The 24084-nt window shown below is 45.0% G+C and overlaps 2 protein-coding genes across 2 annotated transcripts; one reads left to right on the forward strand and one right to left on the reverse strand.

Moving 5' to 3' along the window:
- The first annotated feature begins 3678 nt into the window (after positions 1–3678).
- LOC146209339 (uncharacterized) lies at positions 3679–7111 on the forward strand. The gene is made up of 2 exons (XM_084599700.1): positions 3679–4640; positions 5889–7111. Exons 1-2 carry the CDS (start codon positions 4080–4082, stop codon positions 6534–6536), a joined length of 1209 nt encoding a protein of 402 aa, XP_084455826.1. The 5' UTR covers positions 3679–4079; the 3' UTR covers positions 6537–7111.
- Positions 7112–20565: 13454 nt separating this feature from the next.
- On the reverse strand, positions 20566–23943 carry mRpL21 (mitochondrial ribosomal protein L21). The gene is made up of 2 exons (XM_084599702.1): positions 23472–23943; positions 20566–23042 (listed from the first exon to the last, which is right to left on the reverse strand). The coding sequence occupies exons 1-2, from the start codon at positions 23844–23846 to the stop codon at positions 22776–22778; spliced, it is 642 nt and encodes a 213-aa protein (XP_084455828.1). The 5' UTR covers positions 23847–23943; the 3' UTR covers positions 20566–22775.
- Between the last annotated feature and the right edge of the window lie 141 nt (positions 23944–24084).

Here is a 24084-nt window from a genome sequence, read left to right on the forward strand (position 1 = left end):
GTGAAATTTTATTGTATTGAGGCTTGAAAATTATGTTCTTCTGGTTTATTAACGCGAGATGCTTGAACCCTGGCTGAATATTAATCGAGCAACACTGAAACTATACTGAAACACACGCCTTTGGTTAAATGGTTAAACCGGCGACCGGATATAAAGGGTGGGCCGCCATCACCACCACCACCGCTAGCTTTTTTACAGGCGAGCAGATTGCCCCTGCATACCGAGAAGTAGGAGACAAAGATGGAGGGAGGAAGGGCAGGACGAAGGCACGAAGAAGGAAAAAGAAACAACCCGTAAATTTGGCCTTCATTAATATGCAAGGGGGTAGAAGTAGAATTAAATGGGATGAAATTCAGGAGCAGCTGCAAACTGGAAATTTTGTAGTATATGGTGTAGCAAAAACCCACCTTAGAGACAGTGAAGAACCTCCATACATTGAAGGATACTCATGGCTGGGGTGCAATAGAAACGGGAAGGACCGAAAAGGAGGTGGCCTGGGGGCGCTAATCAAAGGCCAAGATTGGAAAAGGTTAACAGAAAGCTGCAGAGAACATATATGGCTCCAGGGTAGAGTGGGAAACCTAGATACAGTACTTGGGTTTGTTTACCTAAAAACAGGAAATGACTCGAATGAGGAAAATTCAGAACATTTCAGATGTTTAGCTAAAGACATAGAGGAATTTGGCCAGAATAAGGAAGTGATAATCTTAGGGGATATGAATGCCCATATGGAATTTTTTGATGGAATGACAGGCAAAATGTTAGGAACATTTTGTGAAACCCAGGATCTCACAATAGTTAATTCAGAGATAAAGTGTGAGGGAAAAATAACATGGGAAAGAAATAACTCTCATTCCACTATCGACTATTGTCTGATGTCCCACAAGCTGTATGACAGGTTAGTAGGTATGGAAATTGATGAAGAAGGGGCGAAGAGCTTAGGAAGCGATCACAAAAGAATTAAACTCCAATTTGGCGGGACAGCGGCCGCAACAAAAATGCAGGTATGTGAAAGCAACCAGAAACTCAATGATATGCAGTTGGAAAAAGGGTCAAAGCGCATTGAGGACATAGTAAACCAACAACCAAATAGAGAATGGACATACGATGACCTAGTAGAAGTATTTAAAAGAGAGCTAAAAAAGGGCAAGATTAGAAGAGGAAAGAGAAAATATAAACCAAAAAGCTGGTGGGATGCTGAAGTTAAAGCAGCCATAACGAGGCGTCAAGAGGCATCCAGAGAGCACAGATTAGCAAAGAAGAGGGGAGCCACACCAAGGGAAGTAGAATCCAAATGGGAGGAGTACCTCGAGAGAAAAAGGGAGGCGTCAACCTTAATCCAAATCAAAATAGGAAAAGCTGGGGTCCAGTGGATGATGGACATAAGTAAAAAAGATAAAAATGCTGCAAAGAGGTTTTGGAACCACATAAGGCTACAAGCAAAAAAGACGGAAGGGGTCCAACACTCACTGACCACACAGGAAGGAAAAAGAGTGGAGGGAGAGGAAGCACAGGAATATGTTAGGCGCACAATAGAAACAGCCTTTGCCAGTCTGGAAGTGAATGCCGCAGAAGAAATGGAGAATAATGAGGACCACAGGGACGAGGAGCAAGAATACAAGGAGATGACAGCAAGACAATGGGAAAGAATAGAACGGAAGGTCCCCTTGGGAACAGCGACAGGACCAGATAGCATACCCATGGGATTGATTACCAGATTAGGACAAAAAAGCAAAGTAAAATTGCGACAGTTGATTGAACAAATAATAAAGGGCGGTCAAGTACCAAAAGATTGGAAATTAAGCAGGATGAGACTAATATACAAAGGCAAGGGAAGCAGAGATAACATAAAGTCCTATCGTCCAATCACAGTTACATCAGTTATATACAGGGTAGCAATGCAGTTAGTAAAAGTAATGATGGAGGAATGGGCAGAAGGAGGGAATATCCTCGGAGAACTACAAAGTGGTTTCCGCAAGGACAGAAGACTAGAGGATAATTTATTTGTGGTTACCCAGTGTATAGAAACAGCAGCTGCAAGTCAGAGACCATTATGGAAAGCGTTTTTAGATATTAAAGGGGCATACGACAGTGTAGATCAGAAAAAACTGTGGGACCAGTTAAAGGAATATGGCCTGAATAAAAACCTGGTTCAGTTCATACAAGAAGTGTATGCAGATAATGAGGCAGTGATAGTATGGTATGCAGATAATGAGGCAGTGATAGTATGGGAGACGGAAACAACAAAACCAGCAAAAATAAAAAGGGGGCTTAGGCAAGGGTGCCCACTCTCACCGCTGCTTTTCATGATATACATGAGCCAAATGGAAAGGCGCCTGGAGGAAGGTAATATGGGATTCGATGCAAGCTATATGCAGGGAGGACAGAAAGTAACACAAGTTCTACCAGGATTGATGTACGCGGATGACATTGTACTGCTGGCAGATAAGAGGGATGGGTTGCAAGAGCTGCTTAAGATCTGTGGAGAAGAGGGCGAAAAGCTGGGACTGCAATTTAGCAGCAAAAAATCAGGAATAATGGTATTTAATGATGAAAGGGGGGACGTGCTGGAAATACAAGGCACCAAGGTTGAACATGTGGAGAGCTATAAATACCTGGGCATATGGATCAACGAAGGAAAAAATTACCTAGAAAAGCATGAAAGAATTACGATAGACAAAGGGAAAAGGAGTTCGGATATTATGAAACACAGGGCCCTCTGGAATTATAACAGGTATGAGGTTGTTAGAGGGGTATGGAAGGGTGTTATGGTACCAGGACTCACTTTTGGAAATGATGAAATCAGAAGTACAGTCAGGCCTTGAAATCAGACAGAGAAAGGTAGGTAGATTGGCATTGGGAGCACATGGCAACACACCTAATGAAGGAGTCCAGGGAGATATGGGCTGGGCATCATTTGAGGTTAGAGAGGCAATTAGCAAACTAAAATATGATCAGAGACTAACCGAAATGGAGGAATCAAGGTGGGCACGAAAAATGTACAAGCACCTCTTCATGAAAAGCCTGAATACGAAATGGACTAACAGAACCCGAAAGCTCAGATTTAAGTACCTAGAGTTTGGAGATACACCGCAGCAAAACAGCAGCATTGAAAAGCAGGTAAAGGAGGCAGAAAGGAAAATGTGGGAGGAAAGAATGCAAGGAAAATCAGCATTGGGTATGTATAGAACTCGAAAACAGGATATAAAGAAAGAAAGTTTATTCGACAACTCACGAGGGAGCTCATTGCTGTTTGAGGCTAGGACAGGGGCCCTCAGAACAAAAACGCACAGGAAAAAATTTCAGGAAGTAGATATATTATGCGCGGCGTGCGGAACTGAGGAGGAAACAACGGAACATGTTGTTCTAAGGTGCCAAAAACTTCTTCCTGCCCTTCCCGCGGAAAAAGCGGCAGATCTGGAGAGAGCGCTGGGATTTGCTGGGGAAGATGGACGAATGGATGAGGAACGCGTTCTGATAACAAAAGAGAGGTTAGAGGATTGGTGGAAAAAGTCAAGAGAATAAAGAGAGGAAAAAAAGGGAGGGGGGCAGATACGGGCGAATTAGAAGCTAAAAATGGGGAAGAGATAAATATATTTCTTTTAATTTTTTGGCTAGGCGGCGCAAGCTGCCGCCCGATACAAAGGGCAGAGCCACTATCATCCATCCACCATCTATCCATCCATCACTGAAACTATCGCCATCGCCAACCCTGTAAACGACTTTGAAAACGCGCCGTTCTGTCGACTTGACTGTCGCCGAGTCAGCCGAGTCCCGTTGCTACAGTGTACTAGAATCTAGAATACAAGTCCCGAAGTATTCTAGTACACTGTACCGTCGCTTCGTGCGGTGTGCACCAGGCTCCAGCGGCAACGACAGGCGTTGGCGGCGGCGTCGCGCGACGGATCGTATTTGCTAGACTTTTGTGTCGCGGTTGGATACCGGGCTCAGGCTCATACATGACGGCACGGGCCCCAGCCCGTGTAGTACGGTCGTCGCTTGGTGACTGTGAGCTGTTTATTGTTGCGGCACACCATCGTAGTCTAGCCGTCTAGCGCATTCCAGTAGCTGACGCGATTATGCCTATGAAGTGCTTTGTACCCAACTGCAAGTCTGGCTACCGGCATTGCACGGATCGAGTGCCGATGTTTAAAGCTCCGTCAGATCATGCTCGCCTAGAACTGTGGCGCCAGGCAATTCCCAGAACAGATAAGATATTGCAGCCGAGCCACCACGTCTGCGCGAAGCACTTTCCCGAAAATATGATATCCAAATTTTACTACGCCGAGTACAAAGGTAACGTCATTTTGAATGTACCCAAGAGACCGGTGCTGTTGGCAGACGCTGTGCCCAGCATTTTCCCCGGGTGTCCGAAATATTTGACTCGACTGCAAAGTGCAAAAAAGTCGCTTACAAGACGACAGTCTGCGGCCACGAGTGCCAAGCGACTTGCATCCGGCACTGTCACACTTCCCTCGGAAACCGCCTCTGAAAAGCAGAGCGACGGCAATCCTGCAGCTAGCCCGTGCAAGGAATTGCGTGCAGCCGGTGCACCATGTGTGCAAGCTCATCAAGGGGCATGCCCTTCAGCCGAAATGAAGCTTGGAGGCCCTTCGAGTGTCGACCCCGGTCCTGTTAAGGTTCGTGCTACAAAATTCTGTTAACTGTAATTGACCTGCAATGCAGGTTCAAGGAACACCGAGGGCAGGTAGACTTTGGCCCAGCTTTATCGATAGGGTGTCACTCTAATCTTAGGGACCACTTTTGCTAAAAAGAAAAATGGAGAAACCACCATTTTAAGCCAGTAAAAAGCTAAAAATGAAATAGAGGTGTCGCCATCACCAATTTTGCGAGTGAAATGTGCGTCCTGTCCCTAAATTTTTGGGACCGGATTCCGAAAGCTGTGCTCCAGCACATTCACTTCAGTATGTAGCGAAACTGTTTTTTTAGGTAAGTGTCACAAATTTGAATTAGATGGTGGGAAGATCCCATGTTGATGCCAGCTGGTGTGGTGTTTGCTGCCGGACAAATTTCAACTTAAAAAGAGCTAGCGAATCAGTTTTTATATATACTCTCAACACTAATTGGGTGGAGTTGTTCCTAGTGTCCATTCAATGTAGCCCTAGCCTTCAACCCAGCCCTAGCCTTCAAATTATTCGCTTATTTTTTTGTAGTACACAGCATGCCAAAGTTCTATGTTTTGTAGTAAACAGTCTGCAAAATTTTTGCCATTAGCTTTTTCAGCTTGGTTGCTTTTCACACATGACTAGGTTCCTCATGATAAAACTCCTCCAATTCATGTGAACTAACAAAATTTCTTAAAAGCAGTGATTGTTGGGTTAGTTGGTGATCAGTCTTAAAATTCATCTTGTTCAGCGCAAAAGGACAGGACACTCAGTAAGAAGACCAGTACACCACAAGTGCTACCAGATCTCTGTCATCCGAGAAGCTTCATGTCTCGGAGAGATGAATCGCTTTTCTGCTATACATCCTGGGTGCTGAGTATAGGTGGCAACCCTCAGCCAGTCGAAGTAAAACCGCACTTGTCGCCACAGTTCAGATCGCTGCATCTTTAGCACTCTTTTCACATGTCCCCACGATGGTGCAACAGGACCAAACAAGACATTTACTTCTGGCGGCGTGATACACTTCCTGATGCACAAACCCAGATACCTTGCACGGCAGGTGGCTGACATGATGTTCGTCATGAGCAGGTTGACATCCTGAAGATCTTTATGAGACACAAAAGAACATGAGCCTGATGCAGAAGAAATATACCTTAAAAGCGTTAATTGTTGGGCTAGTTTGTCTTCTTACTGTCTTCTGTGTGTCTGTCCTTTTTCGCTAAACAAGATGAATAACAAGATTTCCTTTACTTTTTTTGCCAGGACAACCGGAGGAGTCCAGATCATGATGGTCAAGATGAATTGTGTCACTTCAAGCCTGAAGCACCATTGGTAGTATGCATCAGCCCCAGATTAGTGCAGGAAAGTCACGAAGGTCTGTCTGTCAGTGACCAGAATGAGCAGGAACCAGTTACATTTTCACGTCTCTCAAGTTTTGTATACAGCATCCAACTTCCAGGGACCGCATGGGCGACACAGATTGTTGATAGTTTTGGAGTGCGCGCTGTCATCTTCACCGAAGCGGCTTTGCCAAAGAATCGCAATCATGCACCTTTCCAGAAGAAGACACTAGAGGTAACTGTTTCATCCAGGGGCGTGCTGTCACTCCGGACCTTTATTTATAGTCAGCCCATACCTGCCAAGGCCATAAGTGGGTTTGCTTCATGCGGCATAAGTGACTTGGAGAATGTGATTCACAAGTTTCACAGCCTGCACGTGTGCGCTGGTGGCCCTTGTGGCGAGATGTACTGCAACATCCGAACCGATTGTGCATATGTTGATGCATCTGGTGTATGGCGACACCGAAACTGCAAGCTGTTTTCTGAGGCTGCAAGTTGCGACCGCTGTGGAAGACTAAAGGAGACACTTCGGATGCGTGCCTCCCGCATGCAGAGGAGAAGTGAAACGTAGAGCATTTTTTTTAAGCAGCTCTTTTGAAACTAAGTCCACACTTATCTATTGCGGAAAGCTAGGAACTAGGACTGCTTGCTCCAGACTCAAAGTTGAACTTCGTAAAGGTAAAAGATAACTGGAAGTCAATCCGGGTCATGGAAAGCCATGCTGAAGCAATGAAGTGATCAATCACCTGACCGCATTTGTTGTGATGTGAACTTTACTTAGGCTCAGCATCTTGTGTTAGTAATGTTGAGGTGCTGGCAAGACTGTGTCTAACCAATGACTGATGGCACTCGAGACAACCCTATCCTGCTGTGCTTGTTTACCGGTTACTAACAGAGAGTAGAGTGCTTGCACTTCTGTCTCCACAATATGCTGGTATGCCTGTGCATTTAGATTTAAATCTAGGTTTCTTAAATGTCTTTTTCTTTTCTAAAGACGAAAATGGAACAGATTTATGACTTTAGTCTATATGTGATTGCAAAATTTTATGAAGTACAGTTTTTCAGTTATATATGAGTTAATTCCCAAACAAAGACATATGTGAGACTGGCATGTAATTTCAGAAACACGGAGAAACTTGCTGATCACACTCTTGTATTTATTTGCTGTCCTTTTGGTAATAGCTATGCCCAGTCTGTAGGTGTGTCTGCAGTGAAAAACACAGCCAAATGCACTGCTCTTGTCCACTTGTTCTTCCATCAATAATCCTAATCAAGGAAGCCAGTGCAATGGTTAATGATATTTTCTGTCATGGTGCACAGAAAACACGAGCATCTGGAACATGCTATGTGTAGTCAGAAGCTGTTCACACATTCAGAAGCTGTTCACACATCGAGTTGAACATTCAAGGAAAGGTATTCTTTTCTGTCACACCACATTTGTTCAAGTTTATGGAAAATTGAAAGCTCAGCTAGTTTGGTCATCTGATGAGAAGAGAGGAGTCGCTGGAGAAAGATTTGATGTTGGGAAAGGTTGAGGGTCACCGGAGAAGGGGTAGGCAGCGAACGGAGTGGTTAGGTGGCATCCTTGAAGCGCTGCAGATGAAGTTATGTGATGTTAGAAAGATAGCGAGACCGGAAAGCGTGGCGTGATATGGTCCATAGGGTCACGAAGAGTCGGACACGACTGAACTGAACTGATGGAAAACAAGTATGCAAGGACACTGCCCAAAAGAAGAAAAGACAGTTGGTCAAGTGGGAGTATTATGCTGCAGTGTGTGAGGAAGACACTGTTAACATGGGGGCTTAAGAGTCTACTCCGAAATAATACGCTCTCACATATACCCACATTAGTGTCAAAAGATATGTTTAAGCCTTTATCACTCTATGGCAGAAGGTATCCAGTTTTGCAGGGTACAAGGTCTCTGCATGTTTGCAGGCAGAGATTATGTTTTTGCCTGAGCCATCGTTTCTCTAAATTCTGATAGGCCTCCCAGAGGTGGAGTAGTCTGCTGTCAACTGGATCGCCAATATGGTCTGCCGGGGCCAATTTTTCGCTAAGGGATACATCCCGTAGGAGCTTAGAAGCCCAGTCCATATAGTCATGAATTTCTTGTGCCGGGTTTTGGTCTCTAATTTTGCGGAACTTGTCCCAGTCTACAATAGGTTTAAGGTGAAACTGAGGCCGTAAACTAGCAGACGGCAGCGTAACTGTTAGGATGTAATGATCGCTGCCGAGGTTGATTCCCGTGCGAGTCCAGTTAGCCTGACGGACGTTCTTAGTAAAAGTAAGGTCAGGGCTGGTATTTCTGCTCACACTGTTGCCAATGCGTGTGGCTAGTGTACAGTCAGTGACTAGGGTGCGCCTATTTTGCTGAATATACTGAGATAGGCTGGTGCCGCAAACGCTCCAGCTCATCACCGAACACACGGCCGAGCTCTCGTCACAGCGATGGAATCAGTTATGTAATTGATTAGACGGCACTCTACACATGAAGAACTCGTGGTCCCTCCTCCGCCATATGCTAAACCCATGTTCCTCACGGTCAGAAAATAATAAACAAATCACCAAACTACTGCACGAGGCGGAGAAACAGGGGCAAGACGTTGAAGCAGCTCTTAAAGCCACATACTTCCCCGACCTAAAGCAGGAACCATTACCAGCTTACAAAGGAACCCCCAATTCAGACTTGGACGCTCCCATCACAGAGGCGGAGGTATGGGCTGCCCTGGGTAGGCTCCGCACCACGTCCGCACCAGGTCTTGATGGAGTAACTAACAAAGCGCTACAAAATTTAGACGCCAAATCATTAGCCTCTCTCACTAGGTACATGAATCAACACTGGGACCAGGGCACGCTGCCCCCGGAATGGAAATCAGCCAAGGTAACTTTCATACCAAAACCTAACAAACCTTTAGACCTTAAGAACCTGAGAACAATCTCTCTCACCTCCTGCACAGGTAAAGTCATGGAGCACGTAATCCTAAATCGACTTAACCGATACATGGAGCAAAACCAGCTCTTCCCCACCACCATGCTTGGCTTCCGTGCGGGCCTGTCAACTCGAGACGTCATGTTACAACTTAAGGAGGATGTGCTCAATCCCGTTTTCCCTCACATCACCAGAGCTATCCTTGCATTGGACCTGACGAAGGCCTTTGATAATGTTGCCCACTCCTCCATTTTACAATCACTGAGCAACCTAAACGTGGGCTCTCGCACGCATGACTATGTTGCTGCCTTTCTCAGCAACCGATCCGTCTGCCTACAATTAGGCACAGTAAAAACTTGCCCTTTCACGCTAGGCAGTAAGGGAACGCCCCAGGGAGCAGTTTTGTCCCCATTTCTTTTTAACATTACTCTTATCCCGTTAGCGGGGGATCTTGACAAAATTCATTCCATCTACCACTCCTTGTATGCGGATGTCCACCATCTGGGTCAATACCGGCAACCATGGCGAAATAGAATCCAAACTTCAGCTGGCCGCTGACACTGTTGCTATGCATGCAAGCAGCATTGGTCTAAGCTGCTCGGCAGCTAAATCTGAGCTCATAGTCATGGACCTAAAAGAACGGAACCCCCCTAATATTCAAGTCACATTAAACGACACCCCCATCCGCAGGGTCTTAACTACCACGACCTCACCGTATTTTATAGAAATTCCCGCCTGCTGTACCCTCCTCCGCATAAATCTCTTCCCAAAAGCAACCAGGCTTTCTGGCGCAGACTTCAGAAGGCCACAGTCATGACCCCTTTCCTTCTCTCTATTATAAACCGTGGCGAAACCTCTCCTCACTGCCACTTGTGTCCTAGCACCAGAGCCGACTTTACTCACGTCTTCCTGAACTGCCCGAACAAACCCAAGCCCCCGTGGCAAGGGCCAAGACATCAGGAGCGATGGGAGGCTGCTCTGTGCAGCTCGCTGCCAGAGGTACAGCTTCTGACAGTGAGCTGGGCCCGAGGGGTCGCCGAAGCTCAAAAGTGCACGGCCATCTAGAGCGGCCTGAGGGCCCATCGTCGTCCTGCTCCCTGACTTCCCTTTATCCCCCCCCCCCCCTCGCTTGGTTCTTTTTTTGAATCATTAAAGTTGCTACCTACCTACCTGCAGGCAGAGAGAGAACACAAGAATTTACTTCGATTTTAAATAATTCATTTGATTAATGGAGCCAGTGATTTTCTGCATAAGGAATCAAGAAATAGCTGAGACGTCGCAGATAGCAGTCATTAATTTCACTGGTCTCACAGCTGTGGAACAGAATCGAGAAGTAGCAACCTTACAAAGGACTTATCTTAGTGAAAAGTACATACAAGGGACTTTTCACCACACTGAAGCCCATGGAGGATGTTTGTGAAGTTCTTTATTGCTACAACCACGCCGGGGTGGCATAGTGGTTATGGCGCTCGACTACTGTTACCAAGGATGCAGGATCAAATCTCGGCCTCGGCGGCCGCTTTTCGCTGGAGGCGAAAAGCAAGGCGCCTGTGTGCTGTGCGATGTCAGTGCACTTTAAAGAACCCCAGGTGGTCGAAATTTGCAGTCTGCCACTAAGGCGTCTCTCATAGCATCAGTTGCATTGGGCTGTTGAACACCACAAACCAAACCAAGTTTATTGCTATAATTTCCAATAAGTTCTAAAAGGTTAGTTAAGACCCGATTGAATAGTCTTATTGGCAGAGTATGATTGGTAGGCAGGCATAATAAGCACCTGCAGATGCACATCTTAATGCAGCTCTACCAGGTGTCATCGATAATGTCTGTCCTCAAACCTGAGAAGTACGCCGACTACGAAGTCTTCCATGATGAGGAACCATTTTTTGGCAAGTCATATTTCAGGGCCCTTGTTAAACAAGTAAGGATGAAAAGTGATGTCGTGGCTTGGTTCGATCTGTCCAATCAAAGAAAACCTGAATGATTGAGTTTCTATGCGAAACAGAATGCAAAGGTGCTATTCACAAACATGTTGCACGGAGTGCAAGGTGCAGATCACATACCATGGTACTGATTTTTTGTGCTGAACCAAGCAAATAGCAACCAATTGGTCTTTAATTGCTCACTAATGGGAACACAAGAGAAGGCGCTATGTATACAAAAATGAAAAAATTCTAGAGGGCACTTTGGACCATTAAAGTGCGATGAGGCGAAAAACCGTTATAGTGCCGTGGATCGTGGCCCTCCACTACCGCACCTCTATCTCCCTCTCTTCTTTCGCTGCCACCTTCCTCCACTCCTTTACGGCGTGGTGCATGTGTATGTGGAAAATTGTGGCAGATACTCCGTCTTTTCTATCCTGTAAATCAATTTCAAACACCGTTAATGCCTGCTGTACTAACGCCTCCTAGACATCTGGGTCTGCTTCTGTTTGCTGTTGGGTGCAGCATTCCAGGAAGCGCCAAATGAAAGGTGCCGCGCGGGCGCCTGGATCAGACGGCCGGCGGAGTCAGCTTCATATATGCATGAATCGTCTGGTGACGTCATGACCTGTTGTGACGGTACATCGTGCGCCCCTTGTCGAACACAACCAGAATTTCATTGAACGCATCAAAGTTCACTGGCGTTCTACAATTCGTTTACAGGAAAGGAGAGGCGCAGTATCCGTCATTCACGAGATCCCGCTATCATCACGGTACACAAGGGGAATTATGAACTTTTATAATCCGGGAACTATGAAACTATGAAAAGGGGGAAATCAGCTGGAGAGGATCAGATAACTACAGATTTGCTGAAGGACGGGGGGAATATCGTGCTAGAAAAACTGGCCGGTGTCATCGACGGTACCGGAACCATGGAAGAATGCAAACATCATCCTCATTCATAAGAAAGGGGACTCTAAGGACCTTAAAAATTACAGACCAATCAGCTTACTGTCTGTTACGTATAAGGTATTTACTAAGGTAATTGCTAATAGAATCGGGACAACCTTAGACTGCAATCAAGCAAAGGATCAAGCAGGGTTTCGGAAACGGTACTCTACTATCGATCATATCCATTCCACCAATCAGGTGATAGAAAAATGCTTGGAATATAACCAGCCCTTATACATAGCATTCATTGATTACGAAAAAGCATTTGACCCAGTTGAAACCTCGGCGGTGATGCAGGCATTGCGAAATCGAGGGGTAGACGAGCCGTACGTGAAAGTGCTGGAAGATATATATAGTGGCTGCACAGCAACCATAGTTCCGCATAAAGAAAGTAACGAAATTCCGATAAAGAAAGGTATTAGGCAAGGAGACACAATCTCCCCAGTACTATTCACAGCTTGCTTAGAGGAAGTATTCAGAGACTTGGAATGGGAGCAGTTAGAGATAAGGGTAGATGGAGAATACCTCGGTAATCTGCGATTTGCTGATGACATTGCCTTGCTAAGCAACTCGGGGGATGAACTGCAAATAATGATTGATGACCTAGACAGGAAAAATAGAAAGGTAGGCTTGAAAATCAATATGCAGAAGACTAAGGTAATGTTCAACAGCCTTGGGAAGGAACAGCAGTTTACATTAGGTAGCGAAGTACTGGAAGTAGTAGGCGAATATGTGTTCTTAGGACAGGTAGTAACCTCAGATCCGGACCATGAAAAGGAAATAAGAATAAGATTGGGATGGAGTGCATTTCGCAAGCACTCGCAGATTATGACTAGCAGCTTACCGGTACCGCTCAAGAGGAAAGTATACAACAGTTGCATCTTGCCTGTACTCACCTATGGGGCTGAAACGTGGAGGCTAACCAAAAGAGTACTAAAGTTGAGAACAACTCAGAGGGCTATTGAACGAAAAATGGTAGGGGTAACATTAAGTGATAGGAAGCGTGCACAGTGGGTCAGAGAAATAACTCAAGTTACCGACATTCTAGTGGAAATTAAGAAGAAGAAATGGACATGGGCAGGACATGTAGTGAGAAGAGAGGATAACCGATGGTCGCTGAGGGTAACAAACTGGATTCCAAGGGAAGGAAAGCGTAGCAGGGGGCGGCAGAAAGTTAGATGGGCGGATGAGATTAAGAAGTTCGCAGGGGTCAAGTGGATGCAGCTAGCACAGAACCGGGTTAAGTGGAAAAATATGGGAGAGGCCTTCGCCCTGCAGTGGGTATAGTCAGGCTGATGATGATGATGATAATCCGGGACGTGGCACAGTTGGTTGGGATCCAAGGGATGGAGGTTCTGGAGACTAGGTTTATTAATTTATTTTTACTCTCGCTAATTTATTTTTAGCTCTCGCTTTTGAAAGCATGACAGCTCTGCTGACAACCTTTTGTCGACATTGATGAGACATTAAAGGCTTTCGCTTTAATAATAATTGGTTCAAATGAAAGGAAAGGTGCAGTATCTGTCACACTTGTTTTGTGAACACTTGAACGTTGCCATGAGGAAAGGGAGGAAGGTTGGAGTGAAAGTGGAGAGAGAGAAAGGGGAGCCGTAGTGGAGGGCTATGGAGTAATTTCGTCACCTGGGGATCTTATAGTGCACTGACATCGCATGGCACACGGACGCCTCTTCGCTTTGCTTCCATCGAAACGGAAACGCAGCTGCCAGCGGTCGGGATCGAACCCGGTTCTCCGGCGCAGTAGTCTGGCATCATAAACACTGCACCACCAGGGTGGGGCAATGCAAAAGTGAGCACATTTCGTTTTTTTATGCAAACTGCAGTTTTCTTTTTTTTTTGTTGTTGAATATGCAGGTCATGACATTGTGTACTCATGCATGCTGACATTCTCTGTTGGGTATAAGAAAGACGCAACCACATGGTTGCATATTAGAGCAGCCATCAAGAAACAGCTTCTCTTGACTTGAAGAATCAGACAAAGCTGTGGTCATGCTTGCTAGAAAGGCTTCCAGATAGTGATACATTGCGCTCTCGTTGATTCGGACTTCTAGTGATCAGGAAAAATGTTTCAACTAACAAAGTTCGAATTATTGGATGGGCCTGAAAAAAAAGACGCCGAAAACTGTTTGCATCACAGTAATTTTATCTAATGAACACCTGTATGATAGTTGCCTCCATTTGAGGTGAAACCCAAGTGAGAACGATGGTTTTTCTCGGTTAAGTAAAGTGCTTTACTTTACATGCAGTGTCGAGAACGTTGAAGAAAAAGTGCTCCAATATCGTAAAGGCCTCTGCCACTCCCTTTACTGTGCAATGCAGTAGCAGTAGTAGAGTAGTCTCTTAACAATATAGCCCCATTGTGTTTTGAGGATCCTTCAGTGCGCCGAGATGGTAAAGCGTGCAGTGCAGTGCACTGTTTCAGCGTAATGGAAGCAGTATGTAGATGCAGTATTCACGCAAAAGCATCCTGGGATATACAGTCAAGCTCACATATAACAACGTTGAAGTGCCAATGAAAAATTATTGTTATAACCAATAGTTATAACTGGGTTACGCCAAGAAAAGAAAGACATGGCAAACTGCAGAGACTTTATTTTTTACAATGTTGATTTCTTTGCAGGAAAAGGCTATCAGCCAGCTTTGACCGTTTCACGGCATATTTATAATATTTTGCATCTTGTGGAGTGCCTAATTCCGGACAATCCCAAGTGGGGAACCTTCCACCATTTGTAAGGCATCTTTCATGCAACCTTCTGATCACCATCCCTATTTATCGTCAACATGCAAGAATTATTCGTCTCAACGCACCACCATTAACGTCACATAGTTAGGAGTGTCTAGAACCTTTGCATCATTGGCATTTCAAATGAAGCCTGCTTTCCAGAAGAAATTCTTGATGCGAAATTCAATGAGCTTGCAGGACTGAGGAAACAGTGGCGGAAAGCAAAGTATTTGCATTATGCGTGCAAGTCGGTTGGTGTGGTTGCAGCATTTCCACATTTTTCTCTCTCAAGTTTTTACCTGTTGACCAGATTTAATTGTTATAACCGATAATTTGCTAAACAGCATTGTTACAACCAGTCTATTTTATCATAGAAAGCATCAGAAAGTTGACGGTGCTGCTTTAGTTCATTGTTATATCCAATATATTGTTCTAAGTGGTATTGTTATTAGTAGGTTTGACTGTGCATAGGCGCTAGAACAGTGTGACACCATTCAAGAATAGAAAAATCGGTGACATGCTAAGCAGGGTCCAAAAATTCCGTGAGCAGTGCAGAATCTGCACTGGAGAAATGCGGAAGCTGGAGCATTGCTACTGCATACGGTATACCCCGCACCCTTTCTATGAGTTTTGCTGTCAGAGCTGAGGCTCATGCTACACACTGTAAATTTTCTTTCTTTGACACATATTCGTTGCAGTGCTATATAAAATTAATATAACTGGTTTACAGAAAAGGAAAGATGCACCATCTGTCACACTTTCTCCTGCAAGTGTGAGATTGGGGACAGCACACCGTCACCTCTGTCATGTAGCGTTCCTTGGCACGAGTTCGTTGCAGTGCACATTCAACTGTGGGATTGGTGGTGCACTGTCGCTCCTATCGCGCTGCATTCTGATAGCCATGGGACTTTTTGACGCAAGCCAGAAGTGCCTGAAGCGGAGATGACACGCACAAACTTTTGTGTTCTTTTTCTTCCGTTGCGCTACTGCTCTTTCCCATGACCTCACGTTGTTGCTAGGATGTGCCATGATGTCAGCGGTGGCGGTCTTCATGGCAACCATGTTTGCATGACGTCACCATGAGTGTGCCTCTTTTGCCATGGAGATGGCAGGGCATTAGACAAGGAGAACTAAGCTATGTTCCTGACGTGCCCAGTGTGGCTTAGTCAGTTAATGTGCTCAGCTGGTGATCGAGGGGTAGGAGTTCGGTTCCCAGTGGAGGGTTATTTTCTGTCTTGATGGTTAAATAGAACCCTGCCATCATTTGATAGGTTGAGAGCGACATTTTCTGAGGATGAACACATGCATGAATGCACACTCATTAGCCTAAAAGGCTTTCGGCTAAACCAGCATGGCTGGTCAATGCACACATGCCCGATCACAGCCGTGGGATGGCATGAAGTTAGGGAAAGCCAACCCGAAACTATGCGGCTTTCCTATGCATCAGACATGGGGAACTTCCAATCGGCGCCATTCCTGCCATGGCATGCACAAAGTGCGTGGGCACCGCTCTTTCATGCAACTGAGGTTCGGAAGGACTACTTTGGTCTAGCTGTATGCATTATACTGCCACGATATTGCCTATCTGAATTAGTTGGAGCGAGGCACGCCCATGTCCGAACTAACAAGCGTCCAGCGCCATATAGTAAAACCTCGTTACAAGAGACACTCAGGGGAGCCGAAAAAAGATGTCTCTTTTGACATTTAGTGGATGGTCGTTTCAAAAGCGTCTACGTGTTCCTCATCAAAGTAGGTGTTTACAATTGCTGCTAAGGTGCAGGCTCTTGGCTTCATAACCAAGCTATGATCAAATGTGCTTGTGCCTAACCTTATGAATGCACAAAATTGGGCACTAGAGTGAGGCCACTTGTGATATACAAACTGTTTGCTGCAAAGAATTGCTGTTCCAAACAGAATGGCTGTTCAGGCAGCCTTACTAATGGAAATACAGTGAATGACCACCTAACGGAGGCATGTGGTGTATAGTACAGTATAGTATAAGTGTATAGTATAGTGCCCGGGTTAAGTGGAGAAATATGGGAGAGGCCTTTGCCCTGCAGTGGGTATAGTCAGGCTGATGATGATGATAGTATAGTGCAGTAGTTTGGGCACTGGAGAGTTATAAATGGGAAAAATGAAAGTGAGACAATTTAAAATCATAGTGATTCTGCCTACAAGGTGTGGCAAGCTTTCTTGTCTATCAGCTGAAGTGTACAAATAACAAGCTCTCTAGAAAATGAAATAAAAAACAATATTTGGGATCTGCTTTGACAAGCAACCGAAAAGGAATTGTGCACAGGTAAGTTTCAGGATTTCATGCAGTTTTCAAGGCCAATTTTGTTTTGTGTGTCGATAAAAAATTGCAGGCATAGTAATTGGAAAACATAAATTGCTTACAATTTGTGTCTGGATTCAGTTGTGTTATCTGAATGTTGCTTTTTGCAGAGCTAAGTGATCGTGCTCCAAATCAGGTTTGCGATAAGGGTACTTTTTCAATCATCTTGACTTGGGTTGTAGGTCCATCCAAGGTCATTTTGGTTGGTGATTTTAAATGGGTTTTAAAAATAGGTGCCGTGTTTCCTGTCAGTGTTCCTGTCGTGAGCAAGACTGCATGGGCCTGTAGCAACTCAAGGAGTTCGTAAAAGAGCCAAGATTTGGTTGGTGCCTGGAAGGTGCTTCGCCTGGGATGGTCAAGAATGGCTTGTACTGCATGGGCGGTGCCTTCAGGGCAGGAGTAGGCATTCCATGCTATGCAGTAAAATATCTTCAATGAAGTGCAAAAGCCCAAGCACAATGTATATCTGTGGCCAGGCATCGTGTGCTAGTACAGATGACACTACAGTGCTCTCAAAATGGTGAAACCCCAGTGTTCTGGTTTATGCACGCTGCAGAAGGTACACTTGAGGCACTCCTGTTAATGGGCCGGCTGCATTTTATCATGACTCTGCCTGGAGGGGTGCAACCGGTATCTATTGGCATATGAGCTATAAAAAACTGTATACGTGAGCTCTGGTGTTCGCTAATGCTGTGATGCGTGTGCCTCCCCCATTTCTACCCGACCTGAATGGGGCCACAGAGAGGTCAGCGACTGGGTGGTCCTCTCTAGAGGCCCACTGCTAGCTCAGTTATGAGGACACCTTAATGCGCCTCATGGAAGACAATGAGTGCAGCAGGTGTACTCCTACCTCTACTTAAAATGCATCGTAATGTCTTGGTATGTGTAAATAAATCAGCTGCACTAGAGATTTGGCTTTCTGGTGTGGCTCGGCTCTGAAAAGAAAGGGAGAACTGCGCGGTCATCCAGGCATGCATGCGGGTAGAGGGCACCAAGTTGACACTATACAAGCAGGAAGCAGTACAGGTCCACCCTGCACCTTTGCCAAGCCCACAAGGCATCCATCAGCAAGGAGCAGCTGTACAACAGCCTTGGCAGCGTGTTGCGAAGCATGCGCGGAAGCGCTGCGGCTGACATATTATAGGCACTTCAACACTGCAGCCATGACTGCCTGCACGTGACGTATGTAAGCGTGCTTGTTTATTTTGCCTCCAGCTTCAGCGGAGAACATTTAGGTGGCTGTGCTGCATGTGTAGGCCTGTTTTGCTTCATGTTTCCTACTCATACTTTTACTTTGTAATCTCCATAATCGTTTATTTCGCCACTATTCATGCGATATGCATGTTTGGTTGCCAATGTGACATCAGCTGTTAGGGGACACTGTAGTGGAGGACCCCAAATAATTCTGACTGCCTGGGATTCTTTAACGTGCACTCACATAGCAGTACTCGGGTGCTCACCTCCATCGATAGGCAGCCGCCACTGCCTGAGGATCAGCAGTCGAGCGCCCCAACCACTGAGCCACTGCGGCAAGGCATATGTTGTCCATATTTATTGCATTCTTTTTGATTCTGTTTCTTTGCTGCCCATCCTGTGGTCTCTTTACGCACTCCCCAGATGGTGAGCTCGTCACAGATGCGTCACCATGTGATGCACACATGTGGCTAACATTGCCTCTGGCTGCTCAGTTTTGCTCTTGGCCGAGTGCGGCCCCAAAATCCCTTGTACTGCAGCACCGATGAGAATGGCATTCAGAAAATTCTAAAAACTGATATCGACATTAGATATGATGGACACCACACCTCCCAGTAAAAGAGGAGCCTAACTGTAACAGTTATAAAGGCAGCTTAATTTATACAGTCACCTAGCCCGCTAGTTCGCACATCTTGGCCGTATTCTGGCGCACTACTGCTGAATACGCTATGTCAAAGAGTGCATTCTTAGGGCTCAAAAAGGTAGTTTTTAAAAGTAGCAGACAGGCTTAGGTGGAGCACCCCATAGGATGTGTCCCTGTAAGTGCAATGCATTGCGCGCAGCTTACAAATTGTATGCCTGCATGTGCAGTCACTGTTTATGTGCACACGCATTGAGAATTCTAGTTAACAGTTGTGCTCAGGCCCATACAGCAACAGGCAGACGCCCGCTAGTAGCATTATAGAGGGTAGATACACGAAATTTTTCTTAGTGTATATCTGGTTTGGAATTACATGTCATGCAAGACATTAGTAAAGAGATAACAGTGTGAAATTTACATTTGCTCAGCAAATGATTTATAACTGAATCAATTCTTCAATACAGTTTCGTTTTGTTGACGAACGATATTCCGTCACAAGTGAGTATGAGGTCATGCGAGACTGACAAGAACTGCAATATAATAAATAGCATTTTGTCCAGTCACTGTCATTACAACTTCTGGAAATCTGCGAAGCAGCAAATATATGGAAGCTTTTATTTGTGCCATATGATGTTGCACTCATTTGAGATGTCGGAACCTTTGCTCGGCAACCTGAAATCAAAACTGCGGAATAAAATTCAATTGTAAATTATTTATTGAGTGCTGAAAAATTCCATGTGATGATCAATGTTTGCATCTGCACAGCTTCAAAGCAAAATTAGACTAAAAAAAGTTTCATGGCTGTTGATCAGCCAGGACAATCGCAGCGGGTATTAGGCTAAATTGTACAAATTTATTGCTGTGCTCCCTCTGTGCTTTCTTTCTCATCTTTCCACTCCTTGGCGCTTTTATTTCTGCTGGGTGCAGCTCAGGTGCGCTGCAGGCTACGATAACAGACATCACAGCCAGAAAATATCTTATCCTTCGTTTTTAACATGTTTTGAAAAAGCCACTAACGATATTACACCATTCTTGAACAAAAAAGAATCTTACCTTTGGGCCATTGAATATTCCAAGTGTTCATAAAATAATCCGGTAAATGCATCGCCAATTTATTTGTAATCTGCCCAACAGTTAAACTTCTTGCAACACTATTAACTCTACCTGCTCGACAGGCATCATGCATTGGAAAGACCAACTCTGCTGTCATATTTACATATACTCTAATTAGTACTGGAACGCACTTCTGCAATGCATTACCAGCATAAATTACCGCCAAAGGCTTTCTAGAGTGGTAAATAAGCACATTTTATCAATACAATAAATGTATATGTAACCATTACTGAGGCTCGTGAATATTCTTAATAGTTAACTTTCTCGCTCTTGCTTGGTTACCTTTATGACATTATCAATAAAAAGATCCCATCTTATTATAACTCTAGCAAGAGTTGTGGGGTTCTGCCATATGGCCAAAGCGATATATCTGATTACTTGTAAATAAAGCGTTCAATTTTTTTTTTTTTTTTCTATTTGCTTTGCCCTCTTCTCTTTGCCTCAACTCAGCACCACAGTGCCAGTTGCGCAAAGAGTCCTCCACTACGGTGTCTCTCATAGCTTGAGTCGCTTTGGGATGTTAAACCCCACAAACCAACCAATCAGCTCTCACAGTGTTAAAAATTCAGCAAAGCAACATGTAAGCACACAAAGTATTGAAATAATAATGTACATGCACAGCCAATCTGTTAGTTTACATAACAAATCGGTGAACTCTGGTCTCAAAACCATGTTCCACCGTCTACCTGTTCTGCAAATTGTATGTGCAGTATTGACTCGGAATAATGAGACTTATTCACGTGTTCTCTTGGCAAGTGAAAACCCTATAGACAAGGAATTCACCAAAATGAAACAAGTAACAAGCTCATTTCTTTATGACAAACAACGCATATTTACATCATCTACAACTATAGCAAATATTTCAGGCACACACCAGAACCTGGAAGGAAGCACCTGTAAAGCACACTCCACATTTAATGAGTCTCACAATGCTTTCCGTGCCGTATGTATGTGACACGGAGGACATGGCATACACACAGTTGTTTTGGCTGCCTCCCCTGTACTGTGGAAATGTGACAACCAATCAGTAATCACAGGCACAAAAGCGACTTGCAAGCAACTGTTAGTGAGGTTCCAGTGGTTTTGGAAGCTACATACTTTCAGTGACAGTTGGTAAGGTCACATTAGCCTGTTATGTGCTGTCATAACAGAAAGGATAGCGAGGAAGAGAGATATAGAAATGGCTATGATGCATTGCATTCAATGGTGACAACACGGTGACAATACAGCAGCATGATGCCAAAAGCTTAACGCACACTGCAACTGCTATGCCAAAATGATTACTCCAACAATGGCATTGCTATGTCCCCACATACTCTTTTTTTTTTTTTTGTACCTGAGATACTGGATGCCCGGCTTACATTGATAAAGTAGCTATTGCATGCTTGACCAACCTCGCTGTTCTCGAGCTTCTACCCGAGGATAAAAACCCTCCAGCTGGAATCTGCATTTCACACTAACTGAACTGCCACTGACATTAGCATTGCCTCGAAGGTAAAGAATAAATTTTGTGCACAATTTTTACAGTCTGCTTACAGCATTACATCGTAAGATGCCAAATGGCCGCATGAACATCGAACCTACATAAAATCCTCTCGGTTATAAAAGATCTGCACCTATGGAATGATTATTTGCAGGGCCACTTTCCCACAAATAATAGGTCTACCTCCACTGTGGCACATCTTTAGACAATTCCTACCTACCATACATAAGCTGGCAAAAGACCATGCGGCGATATATATGGCATGCCCAGCAAAAAAAGAAAAAAAGGATTTTAAGGGAGGAAGCACTGGTGGCAACATCTACCAACAGTAAAATGGACTGCAAATACTTTCCATATGCTAGTTTCAAGTTCCTTGACACAGGTGGCAGCACAATCTCTACAATGCCATAATGACACAAAACTGCAATCTTCTAAGAACAACGAATGTGACAATCTCCAACTTACTAGCAAAAGGACATTAGAGTGCTTTGAAAGTAGGTATAGAAATTATAATAGTGACTTATTCACCAACTACAGACAATGTGGGGACTTCTCAAAGCCCTTTGCTGCAGAGAAACACGGAGAGGATGTGATATCAAGAAGCTTATCATATTTCCAGTGCCTTTGCTCATTCACTACAGTGCTTTGTTGAATGGCACTAAGTTAGTCTCGGCAAGCTTTACTTTTGATGGCGTTTGATTTGTTCTTATGAGCAAGCATTCTTGCCACGGAAATGCACCGCTGAATGAATATGATGTCACCGTGCACTCTTGTTGGCACTGCGCATTTGTGAGGCACCTGAATGCAGTAGAAGCTTTAGTGATTACATCACCATTTCAAACACCAGCATAAGACCGTGTACATCTGCTGCCAATGCAATCTATGCAGTGTGCCTAAGAATCAATCATAGGCATGTCCTGTTGGAACTGCCTTAGAGAATGCAATAAGTACACTGGACAGGCGGCAAGTACTATGGTTTTTCTGAAGAGACTCACGATCCGAAGTTTTTGTTGAAAGAGAAGCCTACACAGCTCTGCCAGTGAAACTTCTCAGTCTGTGTGGGTAAAGACAGCTTCAAGTGCAAATCATACAAGACCAAATACAGTTGAATAAAGATGCCCATAAGGGTAGCATGCCTGTATGTGCCAGTTTAACTGTGTGTCTGGGTATTGTGCTCTTCCAGGTGGCACTGTGTGCAAGTTCCCACATTGAGAAGGCTGTGTCATTCTCTCTTACCAGCATCTATGACCAACTCGGGGTGGCTGTGTAAAGCATCAGAAGTTCAGCACGTAGGAAAGATACGATTGAGCATGAGGTGCATGAATGTTTGCTCATTGAACTGAATTAAAGTTTCACAACAAAAACTGTTATATAGCCAACAAGTTTGTCGCTTACAGCGATGCTGGAAGCAATGGGCAAGGATGTTCGAGAAGAAATTGGAAGGAAAGGGAGAATGTGACTATCTTCTCGATATGCATGGGCTTCAGGTCGAGATAACATGCTGTTCAGTAAGCGAGACGCTGGTGTGAGTCCGCTTGCCCCTCTGTTGGTGCATTGATGTCACGCAAGAACTCAATGGAGTTGATACGCAATATGGTGTATGGGAACCGGTAGAAGAAGTGCCTCTCATACCGCGAGCGCTGGATGAAAACAAAGTTTCGCTTGGTTTGGGACAGCGTTTTCTCCACGACAGTGGCGTCGACACGCACGAGGCCCCGGTCGAGCAATGGCCGCCCCAGGAGGGTGAAGTCTCGAGCGCCAACCAAGAGCACCTGGGAAGTGGCCAGGAAAATGGTTGTTGAAATGTAAAAAAACCAGAGTTCAGTCTGCGTAGAGTAGGAAGCTACAGTTTTGCACCTAGACTAGCATTAATTTACTGTCATTAAAGAAGTTAATATTTTCGCAGTTTGCTAGAGCTACGTTTCGATGCAGGTATGCCTTTAATATTTCTCTCTGCGCCTGCCTCCTATTCAAATGGTTACACATTACAATGTGACGCATGCTACAAAATATAACATACAGACGACAAAGTGCCAGAAACGACATACACATGCGCATAAATGCGTGCACATACAACTACAGCTGTGCTGCACGAGGATGTCATCCCCTTTTCTTGCATGCATTAAGTATCTCTAGTCGACTCCGTCTAGTCGAAGTATCCCCAGCACGACTCAAAACGGAGCATGGCTAGCGGTAACAACCTTCTCGAGGCGCAGCGAGTCTCCTATATCGACTGGCATGTCCGCCTGCACGAGTATCAGGTCCTCGGGGGTGACTTTGAACTGCTTTCCGTGTATGGTGACGACCGCGAAGAGACGGCCCGTCCCGTTGTCGGCAATTTGCGTGTTTACTAGCTGAAGCACGCGCCGCGTCTCTTCGATTTCGTTCGACGAGACCACGCTGCCTTCAACGATAGGCAGCGGCTGGGACTGCTCCGCAGCGGCGCTTGCCAGGGGCTTCATGTGGGCCGCATCAGAGCGCAGGCCCCGAGCCGCTGAAGACTGCGTCACGGCACCGAGCGAACGAAATATGCGCAGGAGACGAATGGAGAATTTGCAGCCACAGGAGAGCGCCATTTTTCTGCACCGACACCATCCAACTCGTAGAGAAATAGGCACAAGTTAGCACAACTAGACTAAATCAAGCGTGCATAGTTTGTATGAGAATGGCAACCTGCATAACCTGGTGGCTACTGCTATCTTTCTAAAAGGTTTAGGCCGAGGCTTGGTTTATGTGTTGGAAAATTGTTATAGCAAAAACAAAATCTGCTTAGGTTGAAATTTTACCTCTAGCATCTACTTAAGTATGTAAAGT

The sequence above is a fragment of the Amblyomma maculatum genome, chromosome 1 (genome assembly GCF_055883805.1).
Source record: "Amblyomma maculatum isolate TAMU_Amacu chromosome 1, ASM5588380v1, whole genome shotgun sequence".
NCBI classification, from domain to species: Eukaryota; Metazoa; Arthropoda; class Arachnida; order Ixodida; family Ixodidae; genus Amblyomma; species Amblyomma maculatum.